This window comes from Corvus moneduloides, chromosome 2 (assembly GCF_009650955.1).
Source record: "Corvus moneduloides isolate bCorMon1 chromosome 2, bCorMon1.pri, whole genome shotgun sequence".
NCBI classification, from domain to species: Eukaryota; Metazoa; Chordata; class Aves; order Passeriformes; family Corvidae; genus Corvus; species Corvus moneduloides.
This window is the reverse complement of record NC_045477.1, coordinates 38806372-38819405: the sequence shown is the minus strand read 5'-3', so window position 1 is coordinate 38819405 and position 13034 is coordinate 38806372. Positions and strand designations below refer to the sequence as shown.

At 43.0% G+C, this 13034-nt stretch overlaps 1 protein-coding gene across 4 annotated transcripts in view; it reads right to left on the bottom strand.

Moving 5' to 3' along the window:
- Nucleotides 1-13034, bottom strand: part of HEPHL1 (hephaestin like 1) — a 35132-nt gene that overhangs the window by 18288 nt on the left and 3810 nt on the right. For 2 of the 4 annotated variants that reach the window (XM_032099182.1, XM_032099183.1), the window contains exons 2-8: nucleotides 7912-8156; nucleotides 6924-7136; nucleotides 4967-5146; nucleotides 3730-3984; nucleotides 2568-2736; nucleotides 1751-1887; nucleotides 1461-1592 (exon numbers count right to left, since the gene is read on the bottom strand). In XM_032099182.1, the coding sequence (XP_031955073.1) occupies nucleotides 1461-1592; nucleotides 1751-1887; nucleotides 2568-2736; nucleotides 3730-3984; nucleotides 4967-5146; nucleotides 6924-7136; nucleotides 7912-8156 (1331 nt within the window). Of the gene's footprint in view, nucleotides 1-1460; nucleotides 1593-1750; nucleotides 1888-2567; nucleotides 2737-3729; nucleotides 3985-4966; nucleotides 5147-6765; nucleotides 6853-6923; nucleotides 7139-7911; nucleotides 8157-13034 lie in introns of those variants that run through there. The other 2 variants (XM_032099186.1, XM_032099185.1) reach the window with 2 other exon arrangements.

Sequence of the window (13034 nt, the reverse complement as noted above, 5' to 3'; positions counted from 1 at the left end):
TCTCTGTGTCACTGAAGCGACTTCGGAATCAGGAAAAGAGCTATTTGCTGGGCTAGCTCGCTGGCTTCTTTGCAGAGGGAACACGGCAAGAGCCAATGGGATCGGCTCACATTAGCTCGGAGACAAAGGAAGAGAGAGGCTGTTCTGGTCTGGCTCCTAACAGGTTTATTGTTAGAAGTTTCACAACCCGAACAAGCTCGGAAGGGATGGAATGCGATGGGATGGGATGGGATGGGATGGGATGGGATGGGATGGGATGGGATCCTCCCCGAGGCTTGTCCTCAGTTTTATAGAGAGTTTGAAAACCAGGGCGAAAGGGGAAAGCAACCAATGAGTTACAAGCCAGGGGGAGGATACAATTTAACAAGAACCACTGAGGTAAACCAAGAGGCGGGAGTTATAACAGAGAACCAGTGAACAACCGAGTAACCTGGAATCTTCCCGAACAGGGGGAGGCAGCTTGTGCCCGGGCACCGCCCAGGGAGTGCAGCTTAGGCTTCTGAGCCGCCCCTCGACCCACCCTCTGAGTCTGCCTCTTCAGGAAACACGATCCAGGGGAGGGGCTGGGATTGACTGGCATCACGCTGCCCCAGCCCCGCAGGGGGCTGGGTTACAGCAACACTTTTCAGTGCTGAAAATGCAGCAAAAACTTTTTTGGAGACCACAGCATGATCTCTGTAGGTGCTATGAATTGGATTCATCTCACCTTAATTGGGCCATCTCAAGCTTAGTCCCTAACCCAATCTCTAGACTTCTGTTGTTGGTGGAGAGAGAATCACATCTCCAAAGGGTCTTCCTGTCACTGACTGTAAAAGGTGCCTACCAATTGAACATGAAATTTAACATCAAATAGTTAAATTTAGGTGAAAGGACCCTGTTCTTGCACAAAACGAGAGGAAGAATTTAATATATGCTCCATTTCGGCATTTATGTATTTATAAGAATGAATAAGGATTATCAGTGCTTCATGTTCCAGGGCAATCAGATGAAAGCTGCCTTTGACACTGACTATCCTGAAGTAAAGCAAGGGCAATGCCCAGCCCGGATTAGAGAACTGGGAGTGAAGCAGCTGGGACCACGTGGATAGCTATAGCCAAAGATTCAGCAGGGCCATCATGCCAGATCCTAAGATTCATAATTCTGGAACATGTCCAGAGGAGATCCACTGGTTGCAATGGAGCAATATTAGATTAGAATGAATAGAAATTGATTGTGCTTGTCACTTTTGTTCAGTGTGGACCTCAGCTAGTTTTAGATATCTTGTCTGGAACATATCCAAGGAGACGAACCATCACCTTTGCAGACTGTGGAGTCCCATGGATTGTGTCATGAAGGGTAGATACAACTAATCAAATGATCCCTTTTGTGCCTTAGCACCCACAAAAGGGCAAACCTGCAGAGCTCAGCAGCAGATTTTTGGACTCAAGTATTCTGGATGCAGTAGTGCAGCCAAAACTTACCATCTAAGTAGGGAGCACCTTCGGACAGCTTGCTGAAGCTTACACCGTGGGCCATGATGCTATAACTTCTTCTGGCTTTGTTGGCAAAAGTAACCAGCACTGTATCTCCCACTTCAGCTTTTATAACAGGGCCTTAATAAACAGAGTGAGGGAAGGTATTAGAAGGACTACTCTCCAGCATACTTCCACCAAAAGAAGACAGAGCTGTGTGCATTAAATTCCCCTCTCAGTCCAGCTGGTTCTACATTCAAACCTTATGTAATGACAGGAGGGGAAAATATTCACCGTACCAAGTATTCCCAGGTGCTTCATGTCCTCTGACCAAGTCTTCTTACTGAACGTTGCGTCCGTATATCCCACATAGCGAACTTTCCAGTATTGGCCTCCTATTCTGTCAGTCCCTTGTGTGAAATATGTTGCAGATTCACTGTGGAATTAGCAAATCGGACTGGTTAAATAATTGAAGGTTCAAGCAGAACCCTTCATTTCAGATAAAGTTATTACTCCCGACACAGGAGAAATGACCCCCCAAGTTACTAATCTGCATACACTTTTCTAGCACACGAAGAAAGATATTACTGGTTTGAATTAGTTAACAAATGGGCATTCATTGTGCATTAGACTTTTATGTTTAACCCTGATTTACTTAGGGAGACATCTGTATCAACTTACCTTAGGGCAAGAACTGTGCAGAGTGCGTCTCTAATCCTTGTTGGCTTTTCTGGGAGATACTATAATGAAATTTGTCTCTCTCCATCAGTAATAACAGGGGGGAAAGTTCTGCCACTGTGGCACCTCTGAACTCCAGTGATTGTAAGTGTGAAAGCTGCCTGAAGAGTCTCGATGACGGGTCATTAACTGTGTTGAACGTGGCATGCCTCACTTTCCCCATGGATTTAATGGAGTAAGATAAGTGCTTCCAGAATGCACCTTGAAGCATCGCACTTACGCATCTAGCTTCCTGACAAAGTTGTTTAAATCCATTCCTCCCTGCCCCTTTCAATTAAAATTAATGACAGTGCAGGACCTAGCCCTGGTGAATCACTGGAGCAGTGTCACACGGACTCCTGAAATTAAAGCACAACAGGAGTTGACAAGAAACCTTACCTGCCAGTGGCGTTCAAACCCTGCCCAGTGAATTTATCATAACCGTCAGGTCCATAATTCCAGAGCACTTCTTCAGCAGCAATGTAGTATCTTCTCTTGTGACTGATTGGTGAAGAGTGAGACAGGTTTTTTTGGCAGATCTGAACATCATATAGTGCCTCCATGCCACCTGGGAGGAGAAAGAGTCTGGAGACAGTCCCTGACCAGCTGCAGAGTCAGCAATCTTATGGATACAAGTGCGTATTCAAAATTCTCTGGGAGCTACGTGGATTGGAAACAATTACTACAGTAAATTTCTATTTCAAAAGATATTCTCTGCCTACAATAGGCCAGGTACCAACGCCCTTCCTGGGTGGTACTTTATGCAACAGGTGAAACTCACTGACATCAATGACACTCTTTAGTGGACTTATTTACTCAATTTCTTAATCTGCATAAGGATGGTAGAATGATTTTGGAGGTCAGAGTGCCTCCAGATATCTGCAAAATGGCATCATCTCCCCCTGACTTCATTAAAATACGGATGGGTTATTTCTGCTGAAAGTATTTGTTGCTTGCCAGAATCGAGTCTGTTTTGCCTGATGCAGATCCCACTGAAGTGTGTAAGAATTCTCCCAACTCATCTCTGCTTTGATAATTACACATTGCCTGCTGCCATGACACCTAGTTTATGATACATCCTTTTGGGGTCTCGCACCACACAAGTATCACAAAATCACCGTCAAATTCCTCTACATAATGGTTTCTGAAAACACTGCCAAGTTTTGCCTGATTTCCATAAAGCAAAAAGCTATTAAGTGTTCAGCTGGCATGACTTTTTTTAATGTGTAAGTACTTGTCTACAACAAAAATTGGTGATGAAAGCTCCTCTCACTGCTCATCAAAATCTCAGGTTTGCCTAGGAAGCATGTGGACAGAGCTGAGTCTAGCAAGTCTTCCTCACATGAGTTACATGGCCAAGTCATTCATACTAGCTGAAGATTTGGCCCAACCAATTTCTGCTGGTGACTAAACTCATGTTCATGATGTTTATTTGGTGAAACAGTCACAAATTGTTCCAAAGTCACAAAGAAGTGTCAAATCCTGCTTTCCCTGGAAGCCTCTCCCAGTTTTCTCTTCCAAACACAGTAGAGGCTGATGAGGGAGATCTATAGCAGCGTACCTCGTAAGTGCTCATTAACCTGGCACGTTATCAGCCACCTGCCGGGGCTCCCCGGAGTCATCTCCGCCGTGATGAATGTTGCTGGGAAGAGACCGATGACATCTGCTCTCTGGTCTCTGCTAGTGAACGTGTGGCCGTAGAAATAAGCAGCATGGATATCTATCTCGCTTCCCATGCCAAACAAGTGCCAGGACATGGGAGTGTCGGCACACATCTCCAAGCCGGGGAGATTGCCATATATATAACCGTTAATAGCTAAAAACAAAAGCACGAGACTTTATGAGAGGTGAAAGAAGAGTGCCTCTGATCCCATTTCTAAGGATGATCCTTTCCTGGCCCAGAAAGAAACTACCTGAATGTTCAAACTGAATAAGGCCCTCACAGGCTCCTTGATGAAGAGCAGCATTTCGAACATACATCTTACTGCTCTGGATGATCAAACGCCCCAAATTCTCTCTCTGTGTCTGTGAAAAACTTCCTGGGTAATATCAAGGTGTTGCAAAGGCCAAGTCATCACCAAAAAGGCCTGATAATGAAGTTAACTTGTTCTGCAGATATTCAGCAAGGCTGAAATCTATTTCCTCTTATTCTAAGTCATAAATATACCATTATATGCCAGGCTCAAGCAATTTAGATTTGAAAATTGTATCAGCCAAATCAATGTAGTCAGCTCTGTCTTCCTCAGCTTCTACATCTGATAATGTATCAGGATGCTAGGAGAATGAGACTCATATGTTGCACAGTATTTTATTTCCTAGGCTCCCCAGAACAACCAAAATATACAGAAATATCTGGAATTAACTTCTTACACCAAATGTCCAAATAACACAAAGTACCATTGGCCAATATATCTCTGAAGGGCAGCAGTGGTTGTACCAGCCAGCCCATCATCCACAAGCCCATTGAGAATTCTTTCAGTACACACATCTCAAAGTGCTCTGCAGCTTTTTTTGCTCTTTTCAAAACTGGACAAAAAAAATGGCTTATATCCGTTGCCTAAGATAAAATGCTAAACAAATGTCAGAGCTGGGCATGAAAGCCAAATCTCCTTTCTGCAAACCAGTGTGTCATGCTGTATTTAGGGAGAGGTTTTTATCAACACAGTACTTCAACATTCTGACACATTCCTTGCTGACACAGATAAAGGAGAGACATCACAGGGGACAGAAAGTCTGACTGAAGGGAAAAGAGCCTGGTCACTGCTGTAGGTCACCATTTACTCAAAAGTCCTTCTCACCATGCATTCGGTTGCTGGTCCGGAAACCTTCATCCTCTTTGTCAACTGTGTCTGGTTCTAAGCAGAAGGTATTTATATTCTCATCAAGGTACCAGCTGAAGTTTTCATCTACAATGCTAAACATCAGGGCAAAAGCATTAGCAGCACCAGTCCCTTCTATTGTGGTCTCATCTGCAGTTCCTAAATTGCAAACGAAAAGGAAAAGTGATAAAAAAAGCCTTGGAGAGGATTGAATTTAAAAATGACAATAACCTTGGAGCACTCGAGGAAATACAGTTCTTTGCCCACAGTCTGCAGGGCAGGATGAATTTCACCTAATTTTCTAGGGCATTTTGACCCCCCTCCAACAGACTTTGAACAGATGAGTGCCTCCAGAAGGTAGTTCATCTAAGTCAAGCTGATATTTTTGGTATCTTTTTGATCTGACATGAGGACAAGTACCTGCCAATATCTGTTAACCCATTTCCCCCTTCTTTGGCCCATTGAGCCCAACCCTGTCCCTTAGTCAGTGTTAGCATCTGTGTTCTGCCACAGTGAGCCAGGTCGTGAGCTGGATCTATCCAGAAACCAGTGACTCATGTTTTTTTGACAAGGAATTAAGGAGGGGTGAGAGGTAGCCTGCATTTCTGTTGCACTGAAGCAAATGCTGAACCACAACCCCAGAGTGGCCCTCTAAATGTGGCTCACTCTCCACAGACTGACAAGGAATCCATGAGAGTTATCTAGGACTAGATATGTAAATTTAAAAAGGCTGAAGACAGGATGAACAGAATCTATTCCAGCTAAGTTCAATATCATTATCCTAGTGTCTGTTTGGAGAGGAACCTGAGACCTTGTAGGACTGGTGATACTGAGTAGTCTGTTATTATCCACTGCCAGGTGTAGACTTCATCCAATTGTCCAGTCTATCTCTGATCCCATGAAAACCTTTGCTTCTTCTGCCTTCTACAGGAGGGAGCTCAGAGCCTTGCTATCAGTCCTGTGTCCACCAGCACTGGCTGGAGGACTAGAGAAGTAACATCATGTAGATATCTGCCTTCATGAATTCAAGGCCAAACATGCAGACAACCTGGCCTTTCAGGCTAGGATTGCTTGGAATATGCTACCTCCTAGCTTCATGTGTTGTCACATAGTTATCAGCTCAGTGTCACATATTCAGTTCTGCAGATTTCAAAGGCTCTCGAGGAGAATATGAGCGAGACATTTTAATTGTGTGAGATAAGCTGGAAACTAGGCTTGTCCTTTCCGCATTGAAGTCATTCTCTTCTTCATATGTAAAACCTGCTTCACTTAGAAGTACTGTATATAAAATCAGGGCTGATTTTGTATTCTGGAAGTTATTGAAAAGAGGTGGCAGAGTAACATGAGCCCAGGGGGAGAGGTGGTAATTACTCAGCTGATAAAGAGGAGAGGGCTGGTTCATGATGGCTCCAGCATGGACATTAGCAGGCTATAAAGTACACAGGACAGGCTGTTCAGTGCACATCCCCATATGGTTGTGAGATATAACTTGTAAACAAAAATAGATACATACTCTGTATGTGGAAAAAATTACAAACACTGGGCCTTCAAATATGTAGACACTAATGCCAAAGTCACCCAGCCAGCTCTAATTTCATTTCCTGAGCAACGAGTCCTTTGTTCATCCTGAAACTTCCCCAGTTTGGGAATGTATAATTTTTGGTCTCGGCCACGATGGGATGGTCACAGAGCATGCTGCAGTCCCTCCACCAGCCGAGGCAAATCTATCGTGCCAAAAGGGAGCAGGAAGGGGGTTGTCCCAGAGCTACAATACCTACCCTGGGATGCTCCTGGAATGGCCCATCTATTCCTTGCCCCTTTTTATGGGCTATGTAGGGATAGACTCTAGACCATCATGTTTATACCTGTAAGCAAAAATGACTGTTAAGATGCCAAGCTTGGCAGAGGGGCTTGCTCAGTGTTTCTAGCTCAGTACCTTTTTTACACACCAGCAGAGGCCCAATTAAACCAGATGCAATATCTCTTGGTGTGTCAATGTGAGAATGGTAAATCCAAGTCAAGCAGTTTGAGTCTGCCAAAGTTGGGGAATAATCTTTCCTTACTGGCCATGTGTATGTGTAATTTCCACCAGGAACAACAAAGTCGTCCTCCTTGCTTTTACCGCCAGTTCCATCAGGGTAAAGTGCTCCTAATACATAAAAAGGAAAAAGGAAGATTTTACCATCCCTTAGTTGTTTTTGTTAAATAAATGTGTCATTTATTCTATTTTAAAGTGTATTTATAAAATAATAACAGCACTCACAAACACAGAATTACTGAGAAATTATGAAAAAACTCAGAATTTCTGTCAATCTCACCACAAATGTATTGGGAGTTAAAATCCATTTTTTATTAGTAGACAAAGCTTTAAAAATGTATTAACAGGCTCTGTTTCTTCCTAGTCTCTTTACTCTTATCAGTCATCTAGAATTTTGTCATCTAAGAGTGTGTATTTTTTCACAGAAGACTGATGAGGGTACTGACTGTAGGCACATCCACACAGTCCTCTAACAAAAATACATATGCATAGGTGCAGGATTCTGAAAATTAGATCATATCTGTTACAGGCCAAAAGAGAGGAAAACATTTAGTTGCAAGAACTCCATCTATTCAAATAGAGGTAGAAGGAAGGAGGGAAGATGTTTTGATGACTTATGATTCAGAACAATAATTCAGGCAAATAGACCCATCTAACCTGTTTCAGTACTGGATTTATCCCAGGTGTCGAAAGTTTGTGGCAAAAAGTTTTGAGATGAGGCTGTTCCTCGTTTTAGTCATCAGCTGCAATTACTGATGGGTTTATGAGAGGGTGATCCACAGTCCTCTGATGTCAATGTCAATAACAATAAATACTTGGACAGACTTGTAGCCATGATATTAGTTACTCCAGGGGAAAAGAGAGGAAAAGGCAAACCAGCTTTTACCTTCAGAGTCCTTGTCATAGAAGACTCCATGCGGATGCACAGAGTATGGGCGGGAGCCAAAGTTTTTCAGATGGATGATAAAGACATCCTCTTCTTCAGCCTTCAGGACTGGCCCAAGGAACCCCAGCCATGCTGCTTTGGGGATCTCCTGGGAGTAAGTGTCATCTGTGAATTGCCTAAAAATAGCCTTTTTGTACACACGTCCTATCCGGTTGGCTCCTCGTGTTGCATACACTCTTGCAAACCTAGTGTTGGGAAGGGAAAATTTGAGAGACAGTAAACCTGCCTTAAGAACTGATCAAATAACTGGTGCTTGCAGTGCAGATAAATAGTTCCCTGGGACACATCACACAGCTGGTGGAATTAAAGCTCAGGAGTACATCAGGACAGGACTAGCAGGGCCTACCCTTTCTGTACAGTAACAACCATCCCACTTTCAGGTCCGGTCTTTAGCAGAGTTGCTACAAGTCTTCATTGAGGACCAGCCACTCAAGCCTCAAGCTGCTCAATTTTAACAGCTTCTCCCTCTTTTGAAGGTTTGAAACCTCACCTCTGAAAGCATGACTGTTCGGAAGGAAAATAAAACCAAATGAAGATTTTTCAAAAGCCAATAAAAGAGATTCTAATCAACCAACTCAGCTCCCTGGAAGAGTAGCATTAAATGTGTTTTGCATGAAATGTATAACTTCCACATTCCAGAGTCTATGTTTATAGCAATTTCAAGTGATGGAGAACCCACCATATGGTCAGTGGTTAAGATATTACAGCTTTTAAACACCTGCTCCCTTCGAAGCCAAAATTGCATTTGCAGTCTAATATCATCCAGCTCCACACTCCAACCACTGGTTCCAGCCAAGTTTTGTCTCAGATCAAAGGAGCCACATACCATCAGAAACTTCTTTTCTATGCAGACACTTGCATAAGTTTTAATTAATTGACTAAATTGCCTCCTACCCTTCTTCTGGACAAACCAAGCACACTGACATTCTTTACGCCACAAATCTTTCGCAAAGCTCTCTTTTGAAGGCAAATATTTCTCTATCTGTGTTGAAGTCTGAACACAAGAACTCACACAATAGGCAAGTAATATTCCACCTAGGGCCAGAGATGCTCCCAGTCAATATTTCTTACATAACTGGGAATCAGTTTTGCCCTTGTAACTATAACATCATACTGATGACCCATGTCCATCCTATCTGTGATGATATAAAATCCATTTTTTAATTGTCTCCATGTCACAGCTGGTAAATATGATATACAATCTTCATCCCTAATTATAAAACTCAATGAAGGCAGAAATCAAACCCTTTGCTACACAGCAAGTAGGGGATTTTATGACCAATTTCACCATAATTGACTGCTCCATGATCTTTTTCATCCCCTGAAGATTGTTGGAACTTTCATGCTTCCTAAAAAACTCATTCAAAAGTTGAACTACATTTTCCTGAAGTATCACTGGCAGAAATATAGCAATTTCATATTTATTGTGAGGTTTTTGACTGGTCAGTTCACTTGCTTAACAAATTTCATTTAGATTCTTTTGTGAATTTCAAGCAACCAAAGTGTTGGATGTCACATAAGTTGAAAGGTATTATTTGCTTTAAGTTCTTCACCACAAGATCCACTTCTCCCTCCACCCAAACCTTTCTATGATTCTGTGATTTCTATGACACCATAACCCAGAACATCCCCCCAACTGTGGTCATTGCACCTCAGTGATCACTAACACAGACCCCTGATGTGATCCAGATACAAAAGTCTCCAAAAAGTATGCTTTTTCATTTGAAATGTGTGCTCTATAAGAAGCCACAAGTTTTAGCACAAATTAAAGCATTGTCGATAATATGGCTGTGGCAGAAACAGTGGGGTAGGATGGGGGGAAGGGACAGAAGCTTCTCATTCTGCTCCTTCAGAGAATAATGTATACTGGATAAACACACCCCAAAAGCAGGGTTAAGGAATGAGTTGCCGAGAAATTTGGATTTTCAGTGGATTGGCAGGTCTGTGGTAGCTGTCTGTGCACATAGCAATACCTGGCAAGTCTCACCACATTCACCTAGGAGAAGATACCTTCTCTTGCCTGGAGGAAGAGCTGCCACCAGAGTCTTTACCACAGAGTAGGAGGTGGTGTCAATAGGAGTGCAATCTAAATGCACGTGCTTCCTTACCTCATGGCAATGTATTCATGTGGCTATGCCCTAATTCGAATTATGAATTGATTTTTAAAAATGGTTTGTAAGAAATTTTCTCTAGAAGAATATCCAATAGATTTTTTCAGAAATTCTCTATTTTCAGGAGATATTTTTCATCAGTTTTTTTCCAATTTCACCATCCACCAAATATTTTGGTGCAGTGGCACCGTGCTTTTGCCATGATGACAGTGTCTTTATGTCCAGACAACATTGCACACTCTCCCATAACACCCCTGGGATACACTGCCTCTTCTGAAGAAGGATAATTGTACCCCAGAAAAATGCACTTATTAGTCAGGCTTTGTTAAATGCTTCACATGAGCCTAGCTCCTTTAAATGCATAGCTCAAGATCCCAACATCCAGTTAGTCATAGAAGTTCAAGAAATTACTGTGAGAAAACCCTCTTGGCTTAGGCATTGGAGACTTTCTCAGTGCCTAAAGCTATGCTATAATATCTGGATCTGTTCTTGCCTCCTGCTTAAAGCTATCTAGAAGTCAGGAAAAGAAGTCTTTTTAGTGGCAGCCTTCTGAAAGGAGGACTATTCAAAAGGGAGCAATGGGTATCAGCTGCAGCCAGTCACAGTCTAGGTGATGCTCTGTGTGTACAGAGATCTATTTCCCACACATCCTTTTGGTTGCCCTCAGTATCTGAAAACAGAGCACTCTGGTTGTTGTGAGTCCCATTCTAGGTGCCCAGGTTGCCACATGTCATCCAGGAGAATTTTGGGGGCCCACCTCAGCCTTCCCAAGTAGCTGGTAGCTCCATGCCTCTTTATGAGTGTTGATGTGCTTCACATTACAGCCCTTAAAGTCCTTTTGCAGAAGGAATACCCACACTGGACCTAATGCCAAAATGCTTCCTATCTGTCATTCCTCTCTTGTCACACGAAGACAAAGCTTCTCCCTGTCTCTTCATACTCTCCTGCTCACTTCAAACTGCTTCATCCTCCTGGTGGCTTTGTGATGTTGCTGTCTGAACCTCTTTCATCTTTCTGATCTTGTGCAGATGTAAGAACTGCTCCACTAAATTTTAACTATTTCCCTCCAACTCAGTTGTCAGCCTGCACTTCATGTGCATAACATCATGATGCTCAGACAGCCTTTCTTCCTACAGTAATAGGGAATACTCCATCCTCTGGCGCAGTACCCATGCAAGCTTCTAAATTTCCTCCTACATCTCTTGCAGTCAGGCCAGTCTCGAGGTTACATACAGAGATAAGCAGGCTTGCAAATCAGGGCATAAAAAATCTTGTTCAGACTAAGAAAGCCATGCAAATCTTGCCTTCATTTCTGTGTCTGATTTCATTTTAGTGCTTGACCCCTGTCAGCAGTAGCAAAGCTCCAAGAAAGACTGGCAATGCACCTGGGTGGAACAGGGAGTTACTAACAGGGAATTAACTCTCATTCTTTAAAATAAGTGTAAGCATAATTACAGACATCCAGTTCCCTGCAATGATGAGTAATACGACTCTTCCACAGAGAGAAAAGAGTAAAACAAGAGTGTCATGTAGATTCTGCGTCAAATCAAGTCTAGACATGTAGATAATCTGCCATTTCCAGGTAGATCCAAGAGTTAGGATAGGACCATGAGTGAAGAGTAATTTCTACACCCATTTCTTCAATCACACCGAAGAAGTGTTTTGCCATAATTTTTACTGTGTTTGTTACCTTTGCTCTCAAGGCTACAACCTAACAGAGGTTATGTTTTCCAAGAGGTGATTACATGAGCACTGTGTTCCAGCGAGCAGTAGGAAATGGGAAGACACCTTGTGCATGACCAAGCAAACAGCTCTTCAGTAGCCTGGAGACAGATCCTCACTGATACAATTTCTAAGCCTCCTGAGTTTGTTTGCTGCTCTAATCACCACTAAGTGCCAAAAAACAGCACTCAGAATAACTACTAGATGTGGAGTCCCAAATTTTCTCCTGTGGTTGACATTCCCAATAGCTACTGTACACTCCTGGGTGCAACTGTATGCAAATGCAAAATTTCTTTTTGTTGTCATTATTCCACTCAAGTCCCATAGACTTTACTCTCGTAACCATTTAAACAACCATCTTTATGGGTTTATTCCCTAAAATCTGTAGATGATGAAACCTACCTTACTCTCCATCCTCTTTACATACTCTGTGTTTGGGTTTATAACCGTTTTATTTCCTCAAAGTTCCTGATTTTTCCTGTGGCTGAAGTAAGCCAGGACGGTGCCAGGACAGGGCTCCAGATGCCACAATTGTTTTAACCCCTGGGTCATGTCACCTGTTCAGGGTAACCCTCCACCACACCATGACTCCCATGCTCAGGCCAGTGCAATGTCTGTGCTTGAGGGATGGCCAGTGAAGGGGAACCAGTGGTGCCAACTCACCTTTCTAAAAGGTGCCCTGACCACAAAGCGTCAAGCAACAAAGTTGACTGTCCTCAAAAGACAGAGACACAAAGCTCTCAAAGGATGTTTTAGGCTTTTTCTGACCCACATGAGCCACAGAGGTCAATAAAATCCATAAAATCTTAGATGAGGCTCTGAGGTGTCACAGGTGTGGTATGATGGTTTCCCTCCTGCAATAAACTTGCCCCTGAAGTCAGTAACAAAGCTCCTCTCAGGCTTTATTAGAGCCAGGATTTCACCTCAAATACCCTTTTGATGTTGACCCTTCCCACAATGATCATCTCTGCTGTTGCAATTGGGTTATTTGGCCTCACAATGACTCAGCCATTAGTGTAGCATGTGTGACGACAGTTTCACCGTCATTTCTCTGGGTGGGATCTCCTCGTAGGCAAATTGCACAAACCATGTTTGATGCTGTGGTAGCAAAAAACACCCGTTAGTGTTGGTGGGTGCAAGACTTGCCCCACATAAATGTAGGATTGGTGGCCTAAAGAGAAGGGATGAGCTACTACATCAGGCAAAACTTACTAACATTTACCACCAGCA